This window comes from Ischnura elegans, chromosome 4 (assembly GCF_921293095.1).
Source record: "Ischnura elegans chromosome 4, ioIscEleg1.1, whole genome shotgun sequence".
NCBI lineage: Eukaryota > Metazoa > Arthropoda > Insecta > Odonata > Coenagrionidae > Ischnura > Ischnura elegans.
Window position 1 is genome coordinate 126,888,275 of NC_060249.1, and position 23,954 is coordinate 126,912,228.

Here is a 23,954-nt window from a genome sequence, read left to right on the forward strand (position 1 = left end):
CGGGGGAGAAATGGAGCGGTGGCCGAGTTGCGCATGAATAGCATCAACACATAAAAGGGTCCGCTATAGAGTCTCAAACACAATGGCTTCGTTCCCTCCCCGCAGTCATAGGCCTTCTGCGTCTCAGGAATACAGTTCAGCAGAAGAAGGTGATTTAGATAGAGTCATACAGAGTAAAAACCAAGAGAATATGGCAAAAAATAGGAATGCGTGTAGAAAAATCAATAATTTATCAAGAAAAACCATAAACCTAGAAGAGGACTTGAGAGAGGTCAATTGCTTTGAAAATGGAGAGCGTCAAAGCGATATTGCGTGGAAGTTTAAACTCACGATGCCTTATTCTGAATAAAGACGAAGCTAAAATATCAGTGACCTCAGCCGCACCAACTTCAACCAAGCGGTCTACACATACGGAAAGTTCATAGTGAATCAGTACAAAAAGACGAGAGTGGTAATCGCTCCGAGACATTTAGTGAAAGCTCCGGCTGGTCTCAGTATTTAAACGGCAAGCAGGTATTTTTAGTGCGGCGATATCAGGTTAATCTGCAAGTGTTGATAGTGCAGCCACCACAACATTTTCTGATGAACTCCAAGCTGTTATTGAAAGTGGCTCCTTTCCCCCTCAACTAGATTTAGTGTTGACGAGACGATATTCTTTTGGAAAAGAATGCATTCTCGTTCATTCATTTTCAGGGAAGGAAAACCTGGGTCAGATTTCAAGGCATTTAAAGACTGTTTCACGTAGCTGCTAATGACTCGAAGGACTTCAAATTAAAATGATTTATCATTCATTAACTCCGCTTGCTAAGAAATGGCATTTAAAGTAGCATTTTCCTGTCATTTCGATGAGCGACAAAAGGGCCTGGGTGACACAACAGTTGTTTTTAGACTAGTTTGAAAAATCGTCAACTGCCGGCAATGCATTACGATCCCCTGAGATAGCAGATGTTAGCCCACCCGCACGACAGGATGGAATTTCGAAAGCACGTAAGAATTTTTTTTAACGTGAATAAAAGTCTTTGAATGCGTGAATACTATCTTTAAAGATGTTTTAAACTATAAATATTTATAGAAATAATGTTTTCTAAGGCTTTTTATGGGAATATAGATGTTTTAGAGGAAATTCAATACCAAAGACCTATGCTACCAGGAACGCATCCCTATCTTCCCTATGTTAAAACGCTCTCGTATAACGCAAATTCGTATAGCGCAAAGACCCCAAGGATCGCATCCCTTGCGCTATACGAGACATGGGTGTACCAATATTCAACATTGTCCAAACATGATAATTTTCAAAGAAACAACTGTGACATCTGTACTGTCACACAAGAAGATACGGCCTGGAAACGCCAACTGTATATACATATCATATAGGTCGCCCTGCTTTGCTTTAAATCCTTCGAAGGCAACAACGTCACAACATATCAACATCTGACATGTTCATCCTTAACACCCTCATTTGTAGCCTCATTGCTTGAAAGACAGGGGGAGCACGCTCCTTCCCCTCCACCTATCCTTTACATATGCTTCTGCTACCCACCCCTTCCAGTCGTCTCGATCAGTTCCTGCAACTCATTGCATGTGATGTTAATGTTGTTATAAACATTGTTAATTGTGTTGCAGATTGCTCAGTTGCAATTTAATTTAATGATATACCTATATAAACTTCTTTCGTTGTGCAGAAACATTTTTATTGACATAAAGAGAACCATGTGCGTGCACTGTGACGTGAAACTATCCCAAGGAAGTGCAAAATCCACCTCACGGCAACTGAAGCATTTACCGGTGAAACACACGTCAATATGAGATGAGAAAGTGACAAACTTCAGGAAACTCAGTTAGAAATTTTCCACTTCCAGCAATGACTCTTTATTTATCAAAGCTGATTACATGCCTTATGGCTTCCTGTTTCACTACAGCCGAGGGTTCTGTCCTTCACAGTCTTTATCCATGCTTCGCCACTGATTAATGCTGATAGACATGATAATGCACTTATTCCCCAGTTTTTTAAATCGCAGTGTGTGACATTTTTGAAAAATAAAGAGACTCATACTTTTCCCCTTTATGTTCCATCACCTACTTCTCAAGCGAAATATCACAGTGAAATATCGAATGCCTTGACATTTTTACGTTGATGATGTCACAAACTCAAGTCCGCATGCTCCCACTCCTCTGTTACTCTGCTACATACCTCTCATATCACCCTCATGCATTTCATTGCTGTTTACACTTTTGTGAGTGATTCCTTCCCTCAACAAATGGCTCTCTCTGAATGAGCGAATCATTAGAAACTCAAACAATGTCACCCAATCATGTAAAGCAGGTGGCAACTTTCGCATCTTTTTTTTATCTTAAACTTATGAGAGAATGAAGGAATGAAGATTTTTATGCCGCCATAACTTATCATTCTTTTTCATTTACCATAATTGCCATTTTGGGTTAATTTAGATGGGTAAGTACTAACCAGAGTATGAAGACAAGCGCTCCCACAGTTGTTTTTGGATGTCTTGGAATAGTTTCTGAAGGTCCTGGAATTGCTGCGTGGCATCGAGAGATTCTTCAAGAGCTGTTATGGTCACCAAATAATTATTCACAAGCTTTTCATATCTCTTGCCAATTTGATCAGAAACTTTTGGAATGTCAACCTGCGTTCCTCTTAACTGTGCGAGTGCATGCGCTTTTTCACCTAGAGATTCAATGATTCTTTTGTGCGACAAAACCTCTTGCAAATTGGTCTGCATCGAGAGAAATTGAAAAGAATCACATTAATAGTTTTCCAAGCATAATTCTTAATACATACAGTAAAAAGTAAATTTTTCAATAACATAAAATATTTAGTAACCATGTATACTAGGTACCTTACTAATGAGAAAACATCAACATTCAGAGAAGTATCATTGCTTTAAAGAAGGAAGGTACACATTTGAAAAGATAGTGAATGATTGCTGCGTATTTGAATAATGAGCTGAATAACTTACCCAATGCAATCAATTACCACACTACTATTTATAGGTACAGTCACTTTCAAAAGTAGGTCCCCACAGCCAGCTCGAACAACTATGTTTTCCGCTGAGCTCGAACTCGGGTACTGCCCATGTCTTCTGTACCTTGAAAGGGCCACTTTGACTTACTCTCACCGTTCGAGACAGTCTCACCGAGGCATCATCAGTGGGGGCTAAGGAGAATGAGTTGCTAGGTCTAGGAGCTCTTTAGGAGGAGTATTTGTGTCATGAACAGCAGGTAAATTGTTAGTAATACAAATTGGTTCATTAAAATTCTCATTCAGAATACTAGCTACTTCTTTAGGATCTGAAATCCGTCGGTTATCTATCAATAACCTAATATTTTGAAAGCGTTTACTTTGATTTTGTTAATTTTATATAATATTCCAAAATGTTTTTTGGGATATGTACTTAGGGAGTTAGATATTAGTGTATCATTATAGTCTTTCGGCTTCCCTGATTTTTTTCTTGTATGCCCTCTTCTCTATTCTCTATTTTTTTCTTGTATGCATTTAAATAATGCTTAATATATTCCAGGTATCAGTAAGTAATTAACCCACATCTTCATCATTAGTAATATATTTTTGATAATTAATAAACCATCGGAAGCATTAATTACATGACTTCTTTGCCTATTTCTTACCATTTCAAGGCACATCTAGTATATCTTTCATCTTTGCCCCTTTTACTGAGAGGTCAAACTAAGTCTTCCCCCTCTTTTGTTTCTTTCTTTTTCTAGAATCAGACGTAATTGGCACCATTGTGATATCATGCATGTCATGTCCTCCACATTCATAGATATATGCGGTTTCACAGCAATAATAGAACTTACACTCATGCAATGAATACCTTGAGCAAATCTTACAGGTGAATAAATACTGATTGTATTCCTATAAGAACACAAAACTGCACATGCATAATTTTCATCTGATCAAAAATATACCATGTTGGGTACCTCATGACTAGTTATGCGCAATTAATTAACACTATATTTATTAGCTACCAGATATACTGCTCTGGATATAGCGCTTTACGATGTGGAAACTTAGAAGAACATTGGAAGAGGGACAAGAAAAGAATGAAGGCATCAGAGATGCGAGTATAAAAAAGAACGGAAAAGGTGTGATGGACGGAGAGGAAAATGAATGAAGAAGTAGGTCCTATCCATATTGGAGAGATTTGAGGTAAGGGGGGGAGGGGAAGGATGAAAGTAAGGATATGGATAGAATGGAAGGGCGTATTGTGAATGGGTGTCACTGTTAATTAAAGTGGTAAGTTCAAGTTGGTGGGGTGATTCCTAAAATCTTCCATGTAATCCAACATTATCAGAATACTTTTAATAAAAATTAAATCCCTTTTTCATTTCAGAGGGGCAAGTAAATTATGTTTTTCCATGACCACCATAAATGGTTGACTCACACCAATAATGCCACACTGATGTTCATCGAAGTATTTAAAATAAACACAGAAAAATACAAATGCATGAGTATTACCCAGAAATAAAAGGACAACACTTCCTACGACTAATCATTGTGGTCTAAAAGCCTGTCATTTTAGTCAATACCTCTAAATATCTCACTACTTCTTTCAGTGAAAATTTTTATTTATCTAAGAAGCAATTCAAGCCAATCCATTTGCTCATCTGAGAAATATAAAGCAAAATTTATTTTATCTCATAAAACAATTGCTTAGCCATTAGTTTTTTCCAAGTAAAAAAATTAGGACATTTTCCTAATTTTCTATTTCCAAGATGGGAAAAGTAGTGGTGTTCAAAATGTAGGTCCTACTCCGAATAAACTTAAACGTGAGGAGTAACTGCTATTTCACTTGTAAAAATTGAAAGATGACTGAAATCCCTTCGCCACCAACACAGGTGAGCAAGTGCACAGATGATAACCGTAACACAAACTACCATATTAACATTGCAGTTCCATTTACGTATTTTTTCACAAGACAATGTGGAGAGAATAATATTGGAGTATCATGCTCAAAATTATCATAAACTTTTCTTTGTATAATACATATGTGCTGTTCACCAAACAACTCAGATGTTCCTCTCTCTTCTTTTTGCAATGAGTTACTTGATGGAAAAACCTTAAATTCTTTACAGCTTTCTTCGACGGTGTAATTGTTTGGCTGTGGGGGGGAGGGTTCACATGGTCTTCCTCCCTCTGAAATCGAGCCTGGAGCTCTTGGCAAGGGTTAAAGTAGTCAAGTTGCACCATTTGCGCAACCCGATCAAGTCAAATTGATCCCCAGTGGACAAAACGCATAAGCAATGCGCTAAGGTCGACTTTGGAAAATAAAGCAGATGGCTGCACCGGGTTTTGTAGACCAACTTTTGAAAGTGACTGCACATACATGACAAGTTAAAAAAAAAACATAGATCATGACGGGTGCTTATGGAGAAACTCTTCTAATATGCAATTCTAGGGCAAAGACCACACAAATTATTTCTAGAAATTGAATTTTTAGGCACAATATAGCATATTCACATTTTCAAATGTATAGCAACAAAGTGACATCAAGGAAATGGAAATCGCATTGAAAATGTACGAAGTATATTTCAGGCCAGCTGCATGAAACGTGGTGAAATTAACATTATGTAATTGCCAAGGGAATCACGGAACGTGGATAGCGGAGTGGTCTGCACAGTGGGCTGGAAAGCCAAAGTTCCATGGTTCTATTCCCAGTGCAGGTGAATATTTTCCCCTGGCAGTCAATGGGAAAATCCATTGTAATTTCTCTTAGTTGAAATAAGAGTGTGATTTTGTGATTTTTTTACACTTCATTTTAGGATATCATTGGCTAATAATGCTTATTACTAATGATTAATTCCAAGCATTTTGAGGCATGATAGAACACACATGTACTTTGTACAACGGAAAAATATGAAAAAATAAGGTTACATTACTACCTTGTGCTTCAGCAGTCTTGATCTGGCCTCCTGGGGGGAAGCAGATGCTGAAGGTTCTTGGTGTAGAGCCTTCTCAGCCGCCTCAAGCCAAGCCAGAGTTTGATGCAATGTCTCCTGATAGCTACTCCATTGCAGAGATTGGGCATCCAGCTGCTTTTGATACTCTTTCAGACCTTCCTCCAGTTTTTCCCACCTTGCAACAAGTAGGAAATCAACCAAAGTAAGGCATCAGATGTTATGGATGATATCATTTAAAGCAAAAGAAGATTACTGTATGCACACCGAAGCTATTGTGAAGGAGGGTCATTCCACTCCCACACACACATAAGGGTATCTGCCAAGAAAATGTATTACTTTCCCTGTAAATGGGCCATTCTCAAGGCGAATACACAATGCTTCGCAGGCAAATAATAGTGAAATTCCAATGTGATAATAAAGGCAACCCTTATCTTTTGGGTTCCAAATTTACCACAAATACTCTCATGATTTACATAGATGGAAACTCATTCTGTTGAACTCGTTTATTTTATATCAGGAAAGTTTCAGTAGATTCTTTTTCTTCAAAATGAATAAAAAATTAGAACAATGAAAGAAACTTAGGGGCAACAGTGTTGAGAAAGGAATCCATTATAAATAAAAAAGTATTATCTTTCAGTGTGTGATACCTACACAACAGATTACTACATTATAAATACATAGCTATGTTCACTTAACAGCTATTTTGGCATGGCAAAAAACTGGGCAGAGCAAATAGAATTTCATAGAGCATCTTTTATAAAGAAATACATGGACTTAATGGAACGGAAACAAAAGAGATTTCTTAGAGTTATTTTCTACAGGGAGTATAAAGTATACCCAATACACAAAAATCATACATCATATAAAAATTTGCTAAATTTTTATGGACTTCTGTCACCTAATGCAAGAAGGAAGAGTATAGGACTTAAGTTTTTATATGAAATAGTAAAGTATAGAAAAGACGGAGATATTCTCCAGAAATTTAATTTTTATGTTCCGCAATATAACTGAAGACACCAGCAAACCTTCCTCATTCCATATACAAGAATTGCCATGAGAAAAAATTCCCCTGGACCGGGAATCGAACCACGGACCTTTGGCTTTCCGAATTAAAGAACCTGGATAGCGTAGTGGTCTGCGCAGTGGCCCGGAAAGCCAAAGGTCCGTGGTTCGATTCCCGGTCCAGGGGAATTTTTTCTCATGGCAATTCTTGTATATTTCACCGCCGTTCACGCGGCAGGGTTTGGAATATTACACTTCCTCATTCCGTTTGCAAAATCAAAATATTGTTGCAACTCTCCCCTAATTAGAATGTGAAGGGATTACAACATTGTATGTAAACAGTTAGATTTATCATGGGATGAAAATATATTTATATCTCAGATGAGTATCATAATTAAGAATAATGTACCATTGTAACCTGCTAAGTTTACGTTGTTAAACTCTTTGCTAAGGTTACAAGCCTGCTTTGTTGAATTTAATTTAATATTTTCTTTGAAGATTATTGTAATAGTTTAATATAAGAGTGTGTTTATAACTTATTTTTATGTTTTTAGGTATATCTTTTGTAAAGATTTTTTGTAATAAATTTTTGAAATGATTTCCCTTGGGTTATTGGGAAAACGTAAAATAAATAAATACATAAATAGAGGAAATAGTATGTAGCTACCATCCCATCAACCAGTTCTACATCTAAAAGCATAATTGATACAGAGAAAGAAATTTTTCATCACAACCAACTTCCCACATTCCCAACTGATAATTCAGTCATGTGACAATATTTTCAGATTTCATACAAGCAAGTCAATTGTATGGGTTAGCACATAATCACCTTTCCCTGATGAGCCTTAGCTCGTGGCGTATCTTTTCTCGACCCTGAGATGCCGTCACAGGGAAAAGTCTCTTTCCAGCCGCGTTCAAGGCCTCCAGCTTGTGGGGTGCCTGGTCCTTCTCGGCCAAAAGGGTGCGTAGGCGAGCATCGAGTCCCATGGTGTCCTGCTGCTGCTGCTGGGATGCCATTCCTTCCTCAGGACCATTCTTCATGAGGCGCAAGAGATCCTCGAGGGGCGTGAGCCAAGCCTCCGTCTCCTGTAGTCGCTGGTTGTAAGCACGATGGTCATCCACCAGCACTTGCCAGTGATTCACAACCTCTTTGCTAAGAACACGAAGCAATTCATAACGGCTGGTGATCTGAGAAATGAGCGGCTTGATGCGATCAGCCTCACTGCGATGGAGGAGAGCGTGGGAACGGTCAACAAAAGCATCTACATCGGCCTCTCTCTTCGTAATGACGTCACGTTTCTCAAGGTAGCTCTTCAGTTGTTCCTCCTTGTCCTCCAGGTTAGCCTTGAGCTGCTGGTCTCGGAACACAGCTTCATTAACCCTGATCCACTTAGTGTGGAACTCCAGCTGTTCTTCAAACTCCTTCCAGTGATTGAGAGACTCTTCAAGGTTTCTCTCAACATCTTCAACCGATCCGTAGAATGATTTCAACTTACTTTCAAGCTCGTCTACCTCTTTCTTGAGGGACTCGATACCCTTCTCAGATGTGCTACGGGAGACCACTTCAAATAAGTCTTTGACATTACTCATGTATATATTCCCTTGATCCTGATTTTCCTTCAAAGTTTTGACATTAGCAAGCCTCTTAGCTATATCAGATTTTTCCCCTATCACGTCATTGCACTCTTGTAACTTATCACTTTCGGCATTAATCCAATCTTTCAAAGTCTTGCATGCAGTATTGAAGTGGTTGTGGTCAGCTACGCATCCTTCCAACTTGTCCATGAGGTCTTTAGATTTCAACACAATATTCTGGAACAATTGCTTGATGGACTGGAAGTACACATTCAAGGACTTATCTTGGGTCTGATCAATGAGGAGTTGCCCTTTCTCACAAACTGATTCCACTAGCTGCTGATGTGACATGATGTCTTGATGCATTATCTTGTGGTTCTGGAGTAAAGCCTTTTTCTCTTGGAGAGACGATTTGATTTCATTGAATTTCTGCATGGCCAATTCCACGTCGTTCAGCCACTTAGTCAACTGCTCTTGAGACTTGCTCAGTTCAGAAAACTGAAGGAGACAATGTTCCAACTTAACCCCATTGGACTGCAGACTGTCCCCAAAGTTATCCCAGTGGCTCCGCAAGTTCCTCAGCAGCTTTCTAATGGTTTCCCTGCCCTCTGGAGACGTGTGCACATACAACTTCTCACCCAAGTCCACCAAAGTATCAAATTTGGGCACCTCTTTGGCCCTCAGTTCGGCAAGTTCTTTAAGCTTTTTCTGCCTTTCCTGCAGGGCTGAGAAGTCACCAATGACCTTACACAAGCTGTCAAGTTCATTTTCTGACTTGGCAATCCATTCAGAGAAGTCATTATAGTCTTCATCAAACTTGGAGTGCTCTTTGGCAAAATTCTGGTACTTGGATATTCCTTCCTTGGCAAGATTCTTAAGGGCCTGATATCTAGTGGCAATCTGTGAAACTTTAGCAGTCAGTTCTGTCTCTCCTTCTGCACCGCACGACTTACTCTGCTCAATGACTTGTGAGAATTCATCACCCTTACTCAGTATTTCATCTTCAAGGCCTTTGAGCTTTGCCAGGTGGGCTTTTTTAGCTTCTGTATCTTTACGAAGGCTCTGATCTTTCATTACTGTTTCCTTCTGCCTGAGCCATGTAGCAAGTTCTTCCACTGTTTCCTCAAACTCGGTCCACTTACTGCACAGTTGCAGCAACTGTTTTTGAGTGTCTGTACACTGATCCAAGAATGTGTACCACTGATCAAGTTGCTTCTCAAACTCGATCATGAGTGGAGGGTGTCCAGACTGTTCTGTTCCTTTCAAAACAATGTCTAGGAGGGCCTTGCATGTATCTAAGAGTTCGTTTCCCTGGTCCCTCTGCTGCAAGAGCGTCTCAATGACAGCCAATTTCTCACTTGCTCCTTCTTTCTCGACAGGAGCCTCAACCACAGCAGCTGCCTCAGTTCTACAGGTGCTCAAGCAGTCGCGTAGCTTGTCGAGGTGTTGTAAGTACATTTCATGGTCTAGCACATACTTCTCAGCAGTTGCTATCCGATCCTGGGAGCATTCCTCTAGCTGCTTGTATTCTGAGAAAACATGGTCAAATTTAGAGGATGCTTCGGGATCAGAGAGAGCATTGATCTTCTCTTGAAGCTGACTCAATATATTTTGGTGAGTCTTGATGTCCTGAGCAGCACATTTGTATTCGTGCAGTGCCAATTTCTTCTCTTGAAGAGTTGGCTTCAAGGATACAGATCCTCCTATCCTACTCCTAGCTTCCACCATCCACTGATTAATCTGAGTATGACTATCGTCAAATGAAGAGAGCTGTAATATCCTGCCTTCAACTTTCTTGTGGAGCTCATTCACTTGGTCTAAGAGAGATTCAGATTCACCCCTCAGTTTTCTAAGTTCACCCCTGATTGCTTCCCTATTTGCAGGGGCAACTCCAGGGAAAAGGGTCTCGCCAGCTTCGATAGCCTTATTCAGCAATGCTTGCCCTGTCTCCTTTTCTTGTTTAAAGGTCACAGAGAACTCTTTCAACTTCTTTTGATAAGAGAGCTTTGCCTTCCCAGTTCCGGACAACTCATCCTCATATGATTTGAGCTGAGAGATAGAATCATCAAGCCACTTTTGAACATCAACCACAGAGGATTTATACAAATCTTGATTTTTGCACATAAGCTCCAAGCGGTCAAGGTATGATGATATGAATTTTTTGATGTTCTGATGCCGAGACGCTAAGCTGCCAACATACTGGCCAGCCCTAGCCTCTGAACATTCCCTTGTTATTTCATCGCCCAATTTGGCCAAATCTGTGATATCAGCATCATGATCATAAACCTGTTTCTTCAAATCATTCATTTCTTTCATTTTATCACTTATTTCTGGCAGATTGACCTGATTAACAGTTTCTGCTCTAACTTTTCCCTCAATTTCACGCAGCCAAGAAGACAGATTTTCTGACATGAGTTCATATTTTTGCCACAGATTAATATTAAACTCTAACACTTTCTTCGCTTCCAAGTAGCAATTATTCAAAGACTCTAAACTCTCTGCTAGTTCATCTCTTTCTCCTTTGAGTTCTTCCATTTTCTCCAAACTCTCCACATTATTCAATAGAGCCAGTGAGCAGTCCAACTCGGACATTTTTGAGTTGCAGTCATTGATGACCATTGAAACATCCTGGAGGGATGACAGCTTGGCCTCCAAATTATAGCGATCACTTCCTGCCTCTGGTCGGCACCATGCTGTCTTCTCCTTGAAGCTGGAGACTAGCTTCTGCAGGGTGTTAAATTTCTCATTGTGGTGTTTCCTCAAGAATGACAAAAGAGAAAGCTCAATGGTATTGGCTTGGGCTGAAACCGCATCAAAACGTTTCTTAATGGACTCCAGTTCTTTGGAAGCAGCTGAGTTGGCAAAGGCTGGGAATTGAGACTTCATGTCCTCGACTGCACTGCTGAGCTCTTTGAATGATGGACTCCACTCCTGTAGCTCCACTTTGAGTGACTGGCACTTCTGGATCCTCTTGAGCACCTTGGCGTCATCACCCGTGAGGTCCTCACACTTCATCAGCTCCTCCCTTATCTTGCTCAAGCTATCTGAAAACTTCTTGACGTCATCCCGGATAATCTTCTCCTGCTCACCTACGTTTTGGGTCAAGGAGTCGAGGGAGTCAGCCACTTGCCCAAGTTGTGTGAACTGTTCCTCCAGCATATCGTTCAAAGCACTCAGGGTCGGTATCTGCTTACCATTGTTCAGCTTCACTAACTCTGCAGTTTTGTAGGCAATGTTGGCCTTTGCATTGGCATATGAAGGAAGTTCCTCCTTATATTTATTCACTATGCTTCTTGCAGCTTCCGCATCAACCAAATTATCCTGTGATGTTGAGATGGACTGGATCGTTTCGCTTATCCATGGAAGGAGCCCGTCTTTTGTTTCATCGATCTGTCTCCATATTATCAGCTGTGTCTCAAAATTCTGGATGTACTTGCACAGGGAGTCATGGGCATTTTGCCACAGCTCATGAGCTTTTGACAACTCTTTTCCTACTTCCTCGGTCTTCAGCATAGGCATGCCTTCAGATGTTCTCATTATTGCATCTCCCTTGGTATCCATTATGTCAAGGCTAAGTTTTGCTTTCTTCAAGATGTCCAAGCATCCCTTTAACTTTTCGTAGTTGGCACTCACTTGCATGGCATCGCTGGGCACTTCCTCCATCAGCTGAGAGCACACGTTCATCGCACCGTTCACTCCCATGCACACGCTGTCTTTTGTGTCGCAGAATTTCCTCCACTCACTGCACACCTCTGCAAACTTGGCCTTCCGATCCTTCAGGTCAGAGTGAAGATTCTCCCAAGTGTTTTCCACTTCCACAAGGATATTTTGTATCGTGGGAGCCTGGGCAGGATCATCCTGCATAAGCTTCCTGCCCTGTTCATACAGCTTTTCCTTCAGTCCTGCCTTCACCACATACTCTTCTATCAATCCTGAAATGCCTACAGCCACCTTATCCAATTTATCCAGTGAATGTCCTGATTCCAGGATATGATTCAGATTATCTTTTGTCGTACCAAGAAATTCCAATACATTTTCTTTTGTTTCCTGGAATTGAGTCAAGCGTTTTGATGTGTCTTGCAAATAATTTTGCTTCTTTTTGATGAGGGTATTCAATGTTATTATAAGCATCTCAATTTCTTCCACTACTAGTGCTGATGTCAATGGCTCGCCAGAGGTTTCACTCCTGAATTGAATTTTACCCTGTTTGCTCAGTTTGTCAATGGATGGTGCCTCTTCCTTCCACGATTCAACCTTTACAGAAACACCATCTAAATCAGTGCAAAATTGCTTCAGTTCATCCTGAGATGGAGTATGTGAGTCCAGCTGGTATTTTGTATGCATCAGTTGCTCATTTGCTTCATTTTTCCAACTCAGCAACTCAGACCACCGATCCAAAGCTTTTTTCCTGTCTCGAATATTATCTTCCAATTCCTGAAAATAGTTTAAAATATTTCACTGTCATCACAAGAACATAAAATATAAATCATTATCAATACAATGTAAATTTGGCCCATTATAGTGCATTAAGGGATAATTTTATCAAACACCTTTTCTTGTTTGACTCCATGTAAAGAAGGCAAGAAGCCACAAGAAGGCATTCAGGACTTCATGCCCCAACAATTTTTTTCCCTGTGGCAACTGCAATACATACTCACTGAGGAGACCAAAAGCCAAGAGACCAATCCAACCTCAGACACTATTTTTCTCTATATCTATATCGTAGCATTTCATGACTAACAATGAATTTAACTATAGATCAGCATTACGCCAGAAAAATATATAGCAGACCATGAAATACATATGTATATGGTTTCCTAATGCATGCCAATTGACAAAAAACATCAGTTTAGGCAACCCACATACCTTGAAACCCCCCGTTACCCAAAGAAAATTTCTGGCTTCATGCCTGACGTAAAGATAAATTACTCAACAGCACAGATGGAGACGACTACTCATATAAAAATATTTATACACTCCATGGCACAAAAAATTAGATTTGATGCAGTAAGGATTGTTTAGCATTTCTTCACAATGCACTCTAAGCTAATGAAGCAAAGGCCTAAGTCATACATCTACAGAGCTGTAGTGCTAACAAGTACATAAGTTTACTAGCATAACTTTAAATCACTCATTTTATGACAGACCTGGTATTTTTCAGCTAACTCAGTGTAGTCATCATTCAATTTGGATGCTTCCTCTGGTGTGCAAGAGCTGGTAAGCTTCTTAACCTCAGAGTATATATCATTGAACGTTTTCTGCTGATCAGAATGCTCTTGAAGAAGTGTGTGAATAACTTGTCGGCTTGGTTCTATCTTTTCCAGGCTTACATCATCCAGCTGAGACAAGTTAGCTGACAACTGATCCATGTAATCATCAAAGTCTGCCATCTTAGATTGGAATTCTTGCCTGTTAAAGGACCAAAATAAATTTATTACACCAAAGGTCAAACCCACCACACACGAATTCCATAAAAATTTTGAAATAAACAAGAAAAGTACCTGGCTATTATGCTGTCAGAAACATCATTAATTTTATGTCGAACATCGTCTCCCAGAGCTGTCACTTTTGACTTCAGTTCGGCAACTTTTGCCTTCAGTGCCATGGACCCTTCAAGGGCTAGTGCCTGAGCAACATTATCTGATGACTGGATGATGCCCATCAACTGTGCTTGCTTCTCAGCCACTTCTTTGTTCAGTGCCTTAAAAGAAAATTAAAATACATGCATATTTAGTATTTACAATAGAATCGTCTGAAATATGCTACGATTGTGATGACATGTAAAAGGATGGCTGAATACAAGAGAGAGGGAATGTTAAGAGACTAATGCCACACAATAATATCTTCAGCAAAATGCTAACTGACCATAAACTGTGATTTCAGTCAGTAAAAGTTCATTTTTACAAAAGTTAGACCATAAGATTAGCCATTCTCAAAATCTCAATAGTATTAATCTGAAGGTATCCAAACTGTACGAAGTAGGTAATTTAATTCAGCCAGCCTTTTATTTGATTAAATCGACTTTCATGAACTCATCACCCTGGTCAGTAACTTAAAATTGAAGTATCTGAATGAAATACTAGCCTAATGTTATGCCAAATCAACCAATACACCTCCGGAAAATACCAAATCAAAGTGTAAACTAATGCAGCAATTCAGGGGGAAGCTTCCTCACATATTGCACACCAACTTCATCAATAACTGGACCGCTCTCTCCGACAGAGACTACATTTTAGTCCACCTCTACAAAAATACAGCATTTTAATTAATGCATGATTACATACGTGAACATATACTCTTCAAACTTAATTGTAGATCAAAGTACTGGGAGACTAAGTGGTGTGGTGACTAGAGAGATGGCTTCCCACCCTGAGGGTCCAGGTTCAATTGCGTGACATGGGTTTTTCTCAGAATGCCCAATTCCTGCTCGAGTATTTTGCAGAGGGCACTTTAAGCACAGCACTCCCTCTATCAGATGGGATGTTAAGCCGTGGTTGCCTAGGTGCCTCTCATCAAGAGCAGGCCAATGTCGACACTGGATTACTCTCCACTTTTCCTTACAAATGCAAATTCTCTAACTGCCTCAGCCATTGCTCACCTCCTCCACATACCATACCACACAGTATAATGATAAAAGTATTTAGGGGGTCAAAGACAGCAAAAGGCAAAGCTCACCTTAAAAGCAGCCAGTTTATTTTCCAACTTCTTAGTATCAGGACAATTGAGGTTGAGAGGGGCTCTAACTTCACTTTCCTTTGCTTGCAGCCAAGCCTCCATTTTTCCCATCGCATCCTCCAGTGTCTGCCAAGAATCAACCAACGCTTCTGCCCTTGTCCTCCAGCCCATTGTCACATCATGAACCACAGCCCACCGAGAATGAACAGCATTCAACTCATCAGGCACACTTGAGTAGGCAGCAACTCTTTGAGATTTTCCTTCGAGTGTCTGCAGACACTGCAGTGCTTCCTCGCACTCACGCTCAAACGCCTGCAGGAGAGAGAACAACTCAATGCCCACAAAATTCAAAACAATGCAAACTTCAAGTCTTTCCAAACTTCATCTATAGACTATTTCCACCAACTCCAAGTTTTTTCTATACCATCCAAAGTGAATTTTTGTGTAGACAATGAACTTTTCTTGCCAAGCTCATGATTTTACATAAATAACTCCTGAAAAATCGTACAACCATTTATAGAGGTCTTAAAAATTATCATACATGGTACAGGCAGATTCAGGTATTTTTGAAAAGTTTGGAAAACATATCAGCCAATCATCATACTCAAATATTGCAGGAGTTATGTGACATAGTTACTAAAAGAAAGAGCTGACGCTTCATCAAATGTGGTGACTATTCTTAAAGGTGAAATGTACCCTAAGAAAATGAAAATAAATAGTTGCCAAAATATGACATACCTTAGCATCTTCTAATTGCTGTTGAGCCTCAATTAATGAGACTGGTTTAGCAATTCCGGCATTCACTTTGACTTCAGCGCGCTCCACCCATGGCTTGACCTTTTGGAGGTCACCTTGGTAGTCTTGCCACGATGACAATGCCTCCTCTGCAGTATCAGACTGAAGTTCCAATGCTTTATGAAGATTAGCCACAAGGTTCTTTATTTCAGCTACGTCTTGACAAAGACTGACAGCTTCAGCATTCTCAGTATCATCTAAAAAGAAAGCTAGTCAAATTATATACACACCATGACAGATAAAAATATTCAAAAAGCATTCGATAGCAGAGAACAGACTTCAAAATGATAAAATTTCACCAAGTGAAGATTGTGACTGGGGTTGTAAATTCATGGGGTTATTAGTGGGACCAAAAAAAATGAATGTATAAGTGACATCATCGTATAACTGAGGATTGTATATCCAAGGTTCTACTGTATCTGCAAACATCCAGAGATGTACGTACTCAGTTATGCAGCAGCAGCCTTTGAGCCAATAGTTTTCATTTAGGATAGCAAATCTTGATAATCTCCATAGTCACAGGCTCAACTTTGCGGAAGTTCATTTCAATAAATAAAAACAGAGAAACTTTGTATCAATCCACCAATTTATTTACGTGGTATGACTAGTTTCGACGCAGCGGCATCATCCTCAGGTACCTCGGGATGACGCCGCTGTATCGAAACTAGTCGTACCGAGTAAATAAATTGGCGGATTGATACAAAGTTTGTTCGTTTTTATTTATAGCAAATCTTATTCAAATTCTATTTGATGCTAAATCACCCAACAGTATAGTCATAATGCATCTAGGAGCAGACCAGTTTAAAAGTAATATGTAATAGTAAAGTATGAAAAAGAATAAATAATGTAATTCGAATGGGAACCAACAAAAGTGGAAAAAATGCTGAGCCAGAGGATGCTTGCAAAATGCGAAGTAACAGTATGAGAAGCATCCTGACTGAGAGTTCAGTCCAAACTGACCTTGCAAAATTCCTCTTGCCTCGTTATCAAGAGCATCTAAAATGGACATTTTTTCAGCAATCTGTTGCTGCAGCACTTTGACCTTCTCCATGCGTTCCAATGGACTCTTCTCTATTGATTCAATTGCCTTCAGCTGCTGCGGCCCATTCGTGTCGGCCCATTTCTTCAGTTCTTCAAGTCGAGACTGGAACGTAGTCCAGCGTGCATTAAACTTCTCCAGGTATACCACCCTCTCCTGCACTGTTTCCAGAACCACTTGCAGCTGCCGTTCAATTTCAGTAACCTGGAAAATATAAGAAAGCCACAATAGTCAGAAATTAAAACTCAGAGGGTTTGAAACGTAATGGGCACATAATTTTTTTTTAATCATAGGCTACTGTCCTTTAATTACACAATGGAGTAGCATGTTTTCCAAAGATTGAGGATTGACCTCTGGCTAAATGTAAACAATTTTTCCACAGACTGGTATCTGTTTACTGAGAACAAAATCAAGTGCCGAAATAAGATGTTATTGTGGTTTATAAATAAATTTTTTCATCAATTTTTCTTCAATGTCTGGGCTTGATTAGCCCTTTCGTGCCGGACGTCGGGTGGAGCCGACGGGCATTTTCATATGCAGAACACCTGACGTCGGGTATAGCTGCTGCGGATTTTTCAATGCAGATGACAGGACGTCGCCTCTGGCCGACACGAGGAAAGGGAAGTGACCGCTAAGGTAGCAATTGTCCGATGCAATCAGGCTTGGCCTGAGACCCAGCTTAGCGAGTCCTTAGGGCCACTCCTAGGCAATAAAGCCCGACCCTCACACTCATTTATGACCATCCTCACCTCAGGAATCCGTTGCATAGTAGCTACGTTTTCAATAGTTTTTTCAGTGATATGTTTTATTGCATACTACTATGTTTTTATACTTTGAAATGAATTCTTTGTTTTGTTCTGTGCCCAAGCATTTTTTAAATGGGATTTTTAGCATTTAAAATAACGGACTTCCGGACTTATAGTCTTATTGCCTTATACAGTGGAACTTGGTTAGTACGTTTCTGAAGGGACCACCAAAAATGAACGTACTAACCAGGAAAACGTACTAACGAGGAAAGTAAATAATAGCAGTCGGGGTTATTGCAATCAGTGAAAAAGTCGTCATAATTACAATTACTATCGGTAGTTCTCATAGGATCGCCTTCCTGAACTCTTTTCACATTTAAAATCAAGAAAATGAGCGCTACATTGAAAAACAATACCATGTGAATAAAAATCGCAATTTTTCATAGATTTCCGAAGACGATTCCATGATTACGGCGTCTATCTCCCGTGATTTATCCTATATATATTTACAGAACGAGGACGAGTGAAGCTCAGACAAGCGAAGACAAGTCATTTTTCTTTCTCACAGCGTACTCGGAGAATATAACAACAACCCGGAGTAAGTCAACTGGTTTTTTAAACATCATTGGGCAAATATATATTGACTTTCAAATTACGGCAACAGCCGTAGACATTCGCTTCTGGAATGATACCATTTAGATTGTAAAATCGATCGATATATCGACTGATGACACGCAAGATTATTAGATTACGACGTAATTACAAGAAAATTTTATATTAGACAGTTGAAATTTACTTTCAAAACTTGTCTAATGTCGTCTGCTTTCGTTCCGAGATCAAGTATTTTTAAGCTAAGCTTCGCGTGGAGATCCAGAGGACCGTCTGCTCCCGCAACAGTAGTCAAGTAAATACGCACGACGTCGAGTTTATGGAGCAGTACTGCTTTAGATAATGTGGGAATTGTCTAATACCGTTAAGACTCATTTCTTCATCATGATAACTCGTGCAAGAGCAACAATTGCCCACTCGCGAAATTTTTGCGCAGCGGGCACTCCAAAGGCAACAGAAGGTGAGGAGCTCGGGGTGGGGAAAATTGGGGCTTCTTATTGGCTGTAGTTTTTCGTAGTCAGACATTCCCGAAAAATGGGCGCATTTTATTTTTCATCACGTCACAAGAATTCAGAAATGCATTTGGATAAATTACGGTAGAAGAAAGAGATGTGGAATGAATGGAAGAATGTTAATGGCTAATAATAATAAATTAAATCATGAATTCAGACGTTTGCGACCCTTAAGAAGACACTAGAGAACGAATTGCGGGTTGCGTCACGGCAAGCAATTGAGCGTACTAACCAGGAAAGCGCAATTTTTTCAAACGTACTAACCAAATTCTTTTACCTGTATTTTGTTCGGATGGTACCGGGACCGAGGGAAATCGCCGTACTAAGGAGGAAAACGTACTAAGGAGGAACGTACTAACCAAGTTCCACTGTATTTACTAACTTTGTTGTTATTAACGCTAGAAACCCATTTAAAATTCCACAATGCTTAAAAAAACATTAGTAATTCTTTTAAAAGAGTAAATCATTTAAAATCAACTACAATGTTTGGTTGAAAGAAACACTGGTAATGCACCAGTAATGGTAGTTGACCGTGGATTCGTGCTATGATAGGGTTAGAGGGTGAGGTCCAGTGGCCGGGGTGAGGGACGGGCGAGCTGGGCCCAAAATCTGAGAGACGAAAATACCCAGGCAACTCAGCCCCAAAAAAGAGCTCCGTACAGAGAGGTTTAAAATATTCTTATGCTACTCGTAGCACGAAAAACGTATTTCTATTGTAGGAGGAGGTTAATGGTATCTGCTTATTTCCACCCTTCTCAGTACACGTATCTTATACACTTCAAAAATTTGATATCTGTTCGCATTGAAGCTTTCCTATTGGTCAGGTAATAAAATTCAAGTGCGTGCAAGTATTTTTAAGCACTGCTGCAACCAATGCACATAATGCTCACCTCTTTCAAAAGAAGGGGTTTCTTCTCAGGAGCAGTGACTGAAGTCAGCTTGGCACACGAGTCACGCAGTTTCTTCAGCATCTCTTCAGTGGCTTCCCTCAAGGCAACGCTCATGTCCTGCTTGGCTTGCAGATCAGCAGCCACGTGCCGGCTGTCGTGACCTGGGGTGATTCTTTTCAATTCTGTCTCAGCCTGCTCCATCAATTTCAGTATTTCCTCCTTTTGCTCCTTGTAATTATTCCATAGCTTCAGAGTTCCTAGAAAATTTTATGGCATGTCAGGGAAGACACATTTTTTGCAGTAAACATGGGGAGGGAAAAGTGATTATGTACAGAAGACCCTCGTTATTACGAAGTTCACGGGACCGAAAAACGGAGGTTCGTAATAACGAAGTTCGTATGAACGTTTCTTTTAGCCAAAACAATACAGTATATTATAAACGCGATAAAATTACGCGGAAATATATACAAACAGGAAAATTCATTTCCATTTCTCAACACAAGAATGCAGCATGACGCAATCGAGGGTTGATATCTTCCCGAATACAGTAAATCCGATACACGAACTAGATGCGTTCCAAGACCTTGTTCCTAAGTTGATAAACCTACAATCCGGTAGCCGAGAGTTGTCTCATCACAGGCAGAATGGTCTTGGTCGGGGTAAGGGGCAAGGCTGCAAGGTAAGAAAGGGAAACGCCCACAAAGGGCTCCGTGAAGAAAGGAGCCGGAAGGGACGATGAGCGTGAAGGACCCAGAGAAAGGATCACTTGTTTTGGTGGATCAGGCTTATTTCGGTGCTCTTTATGTATTTGACAACGTTATCTGACTAGGCGAGGGTGTGAGGTGTATTTGGGGGACAGCGATTGGCTGTAAACCGTGCTGGCGCAGGGTTATCCACCCCTCCAATTGTGCCGTCATCGAACAACTCTCGCCGGCCAGACTGTATGCAAGAAATCGAGGAGTACGGTTATCCTGCAGAATGCACCACTGCATTACACTAATGCGCTAACTCACGATCGTGAGGAACTGATCTAGCTGGGCGTGCGACGCATCCTGAACCGAAAAAATAGCTCCCCGCGATGACGAAGAATGGGCGAAATGCTCAACAGTTCCTAAATTCACACAGGATTCAATGATACTTTGCTCAGATTGTACCCACAGTGAGTTTACCAACGCCACACCGCGTAGCATTGGCCAAATTGAAAAGTGCAAAATTCGAATTTTGAAAATTTTGGATGCTCGTATCTCTGAAAATTCGTAAATCGAATGTGCGTTGGAACAGGACTAACTTTACGTCCAATTTATGAGTGAGTCACCATCAATCCACAGGAATGAAGCTTATTATGTGACGTTGCGTGTTTACTGAATAAAGAACGATAATTGACGCTCTTGGGCATAGTACACACGAAGAACTCAAACGTGGCGCGATTATAAAAACTTAAGAGTAGTGAATATCCACCTAAATGCCGTTGCTTATGTGTAGAACTTCGTAATAAAGCTCATTTTGTAACCTCCGGGACCGGGACTGAGGTTCGTAATTTCGTAGAAACGAAAATTTCGCAATAACGTTTCTTTTATTATAGCTTGGATAGGCCTTTCGTCGGGACCAACGATTTGCTTCGTAATAACGAGGACTTCGTAGTAACTTTGTTCGTACGAACGAGGGTCTACTGTATGTACAACAAGAATTCAATTTTTTAGGATAGAGTTAACATAACTTCATGAATTTTAAATTTTGTAAATAATTTTTTATGCCCTCTAAACATGAAAAAAAGTTTTCCGCTTAGGGTTTTAAAACTCAGAGCACCTGCAGTTACCTATCTGCTTACTTAAACCTAGGTGTTAATCTGCAAATGATAAAGATAGAGTGTAGGGAAACACAAATAAACTACCAGTATGCACTAGAAAATTTCCATGAAGATGAATGAATGAATACCTTTGAGCTTCTTGAGCTTCTCCACAGCCTGGGCAAATGTCTGCTTCCAAGCCGTCTCCAGATCCTCCACCTCGTCTTGAACAAAAGCAGGAGCATGGGAATCACGAGCCAAGTCTTTGCCCCTCTGTATCAACGTCATTATGTTCGGCCTCTGCTCATCGAGGTACTTGACAGCGGTGTCTTGCTGCTGAATCATCTTCTTCACGGATTCAATGCTGTCTGGGTAAGCGGGAGCTGCAGATGTCTCCTTCACTGCTTTCAACAAACTGCATATCTGAAGACACGAAAAACAAAACCATCCAATCATGAATGAAAAAGCATCTCATTTTTCCACAGTTATTTAATTATTCATATATAGGATTGATTCTGCAGCAGAACAATATAGTTCTACCTTCTCCTTAAGATTAGGTCCTCATAAACTTGGTCCATTGTGAGAAGGCATGGGGAGAGAGATGGATGGAGAGGGTGAAAAAGCAGAAGAAGGTCTTTGGTGAGTAGCAGTGGTACAGGAGGAAGGTATGAATGTTAAGATGGTGAGCTTCCTCTACCTATATAATGGCTATTATGTGTCAGCATTTGGTAATAGTGTCGTGGGGGGTGGGTAGAGTGCAGTAATGGAACCCCTGTGAAGTCATCGCGTCCGCCTGCACTCTCATCCCTCCCTGACGCATCACTCTCTTGTTATCAATTTGTCCCTTGGACCCCCCTATTGATATAAATATGGGGTACCCAAAGGACAAGGCACCCCTTCTTGCCATACCTCTCCCTGGGTCTGCGCCCTTGCAAGACCCGTATCATCCCCTGTTCCTAGCCGGTCTGCGCCCTCGCAAGACCCGCACCTTCCCCTGTTCCTTTCCGGTCTGCACCCTCGCAAGACCCGAAGATCCTCCTCCCAACCACCGGGCTCAGACTTTGCGGTAAGATGTGAGTATGTGTAATAAACTTCGACCAATGAACAAGGACTTATTATTTATCCCTTAATGTCACGACGACAATGGGTGCAGTACCTTTTAGGCCAACGAACTGAGAAGCAAGTTTCACATTGTAAGTTAATGCAAGAACTTAAGGAGCTTATTGCGTGATTTTGGAAAAGGATTTCACACTGTAAATAAGCTGCAAATTTTTCAGTCCCCTGCAATCGTAGTGGTACTCTTCACCACTACCAGTAGATGCTTGTTTTTTTTTTTTTTTTGGAGGGTTGATCACAACTGGTAAAATCACCTTTCATGAACATTTCACTACAGCACTCAGGGCTACAAAAGAACACAGTTCCTTAATTTTTTTATCAGCTCTGAGAATGCTCAAATAAAGCACTGAAACATCTGTGAAATGTGAAAATATAATTAAAAACCAATCCTTCACAGCAAAAATAAACAAGCGGTGTATTTCCCAAAAACATGTTCTGAAAAGTGGATTTTGATAACCGATATTCTTCAGTTTTCTGGCACAGATCATAAAGGGCATTTTCAAATTTTCATCATAGGTGTGCCACTGGGTCGTGAAGCCTTTGGTTTTATTTTGATGATACTCCAGCCAATAATCAGTAACCTATCAGGCTACCTCATATTTATACATGCCCATTAGTTTCATATATTCAACTTCAAAGAACATTAGAGAACATCTAAACCTGAGCTACCTCAGAAACATTCCAACCAAGCTAAGGCAGCAAAAATAATGGATAGCTAGAGTTAAAAATTACCTCCTTCACTTCTTTGCGGTGTACATGGCACTTGGAATGAACTTCAGTCTTCACCATTGTTAATTCTATCACAGGAATGAGATTTTTGTATCGTGCTATTAAATCTTCAAGCTTTTTCTGCTCATTCACACTTTCCTCATCAGATGCATGAAAGACTAGAGTGTCAAATGTCTGCACTAGACTTTTCATGTCAGACCTTTTGGTGTCCACATCCTTACAGATTGCCTGGAAAAATGTTAAAAATAATTATGATATGAATTATGAATTCAATTGATCTCTAAAAAATAGAAGAATCTAGTTAAGATCCTGCCAGGAGTACTTATTTACCATCATCTCACGAAGCTGAACAAATCCCAGAGAAAGCATTAAAGAGAAATTCAATAATTTTAATCATGGTTAAAATTTAAAAGAAAAGAAAAACATTTCATGCAAATATTCAATCCAATGAGTCCAACTTTTTTGAGGTGCTTGACAAATGTGATTCACAAATATGTGCGTACATATATGCTATTGTGGTCAAATTCTGAATACAGCATATCC

General features: G+C 40.1%; 1 protein-coding gene across 1 annotated transcript in view; it reads right to left on the bottom strand.

Annotated features, from left to right (window-relative positions):
- The window catches only part of LOC124158023 (nesprin-1), a 199,545-nt gene that overhangs the window by 104,029 nt on the left and 71,562 nt on the right, over positions 1–23,954 (bottom strand). Inside the window, exons 24-34 of the mRNA XM_046533169.1 lie at positions 23,415–23,639; positions 21,716–21,989; positions 19,781–20,037; positions 16,945–17,227; positions 15,928–16,181; positions 15,190–15,501; positions 14,016–14,215; positions 13,662–13,923; positions 7,769–12,948; positions 5,920–6,112; positions 2,465–2,735 (exon numbers count right to left, since the gene is read on the bottom strand). Of these exons, the coding sequence (XP_046389125.1) occupies positions 2,465–2,735; positions 5,920–6,112; positions 7,769–12,948; positions 13,662–13,923; positions 14,016–14,215; positions 15,190–15,501; positions 15,928–16,181; positions 16,945–17,227; positions 19,781–20,037; positions 21,716–21,989; positions 23,415–23,639 (7,711 nt within the window). The remainder of the gene's footprint in view (positions 1–2,464; positions 2,736–5,919; positions 6,113–7,768; positions 12,949–13,661; positions 13,924–14,015; positions 14,216–15,189; positions 15,502–15,927; positions 16,182–16,944; positions 17,228–19,780; positions 20,038–21,715; positions 21,990–23,414; positions 23,640–23,954) is intronic.